Below are 1,157 nucleotides of genomic sequence, written 5' to 3'. Positions count from 1 at the left end.
AGGAATATATGGGCACCCACTTTGTAATAATTAGGAAAATCCTATATCATGACTTCTATCCTATAGCATCCCTACTCTGGTTTTACATGCATCATTGCAAAGTGACAAATCTAAAGAGTATTAGTTATGTAAAGCCAAAACATCTGTTCTAAGTATTTACGTAAAAAACAATTTAGTAGAAACACTTCATAAACAATAGACATCACACCGCAAATCAAAGAAAACCACTGTCATAAAATCCCTGAATATATATGGTTATATGCAAGTCAACCAAGGTACATAATAGTTCCCTATACGTCGTAACTTGCTCCGACTTGGGTCTCATCGAGGAAGAAGTTGACAAGGCCCTGTGCAGACTCATCAGAGAGCCATGTCAGGCTGTAGAGAATGGCTTGCAGGATACCTATAAAGGCTCCTCCAACGACATCCAGGATGTGGTGTCGGTGGAGCAGGACACGAGAGATGGACACTGCTGCTCCCCATCCCGCCAGGACAGGAGAGAACCAGAAGAACAGGTCATACTGGAAGGGACAGAAATTGGCTTCTGTTCAGTTCAGAGAAATTTATGAATCTTCTGAGGCAATAATAAAGCATTCACATTTTTGTACTTGGTTTAGTTACATAATTAGGTAAAATATATTCCTTTTTACAAAAATCGGGAAAAAATGTTTTGCTATTAAATGTTCCCTCTTTATTAAAGTTCAAACAAACACATGTACATCCAATTCTTTCTGTTGATGGTAGAAACAGCTAATTATCATTACTAATTCCACATCCAAAGGCATAAAAGGAACCCTATCATATTACCCAAAATAATGTTGTGGACTAAAGGAAAAGGGCATTCACAGAACATATTTTAGGTTGAAGCATCTTATGTAAGAGCAGGATCACTGACAGTTACCCTTCTTGTACGTTTACAATTTTTATTTTCCATTTTGAATCATCATATTTTTGGTTGTATTTCATTCTGCATGGGAATCAAGGATGTTAATCCTGAAAGTTGTCAGATGATGCAAGGAAATCATGTTTGGTTTTGGTGGATCTAGAGTTATATTTTACCTGGAATATCACTTTTGATTGACTGTCCATGACATTAACTATAACCCACAATATATGGAGTCTAGCCTGCTCCAAGCTGTGCGTACTAAACAGTGATG

At 37.3% G+C, this 1,157-nt stretch overlaps 1 protein-coding gene across 1 annotated transcript in view; it reads right to left on the bottom strand.

Moving 5' to 3' along the window:
• The window catches only part of LOC119594676 (phospholipid phosphatase 6-like), a gene marked incomplete in the record, with an annotated part of 9,073 nt that overhangs the window by 606 nt on the left and 7,310 nt on the right, over window positions 1-1,157 (bottom strand). The window contains 1 exon segment of the mRNA XM_037943733.1: window positions 1-521. Within this exon segment, the coding sequence (XP_037799661.1) occupies window positions 291-521 (231 nt within the window).

Source organism: Penaeus monodon, chromosome 34, assembly GCF_015228065.2.
Source record: "Penaeus monodon isolate SGIC_2016 chromosome 34, NSTDA_Pmon_1, whole genome shotgun sequence".
Classification (NCBI taxonomy): Eukaryota; Metazoa; Arthropoda; class Malacostraca; order Decapoda; family Penaeidae; genus Penaeus; species Penaeus monodon.
This window is presented reverse-complemented; position numbering and strand designations above follow the sequence as displayed.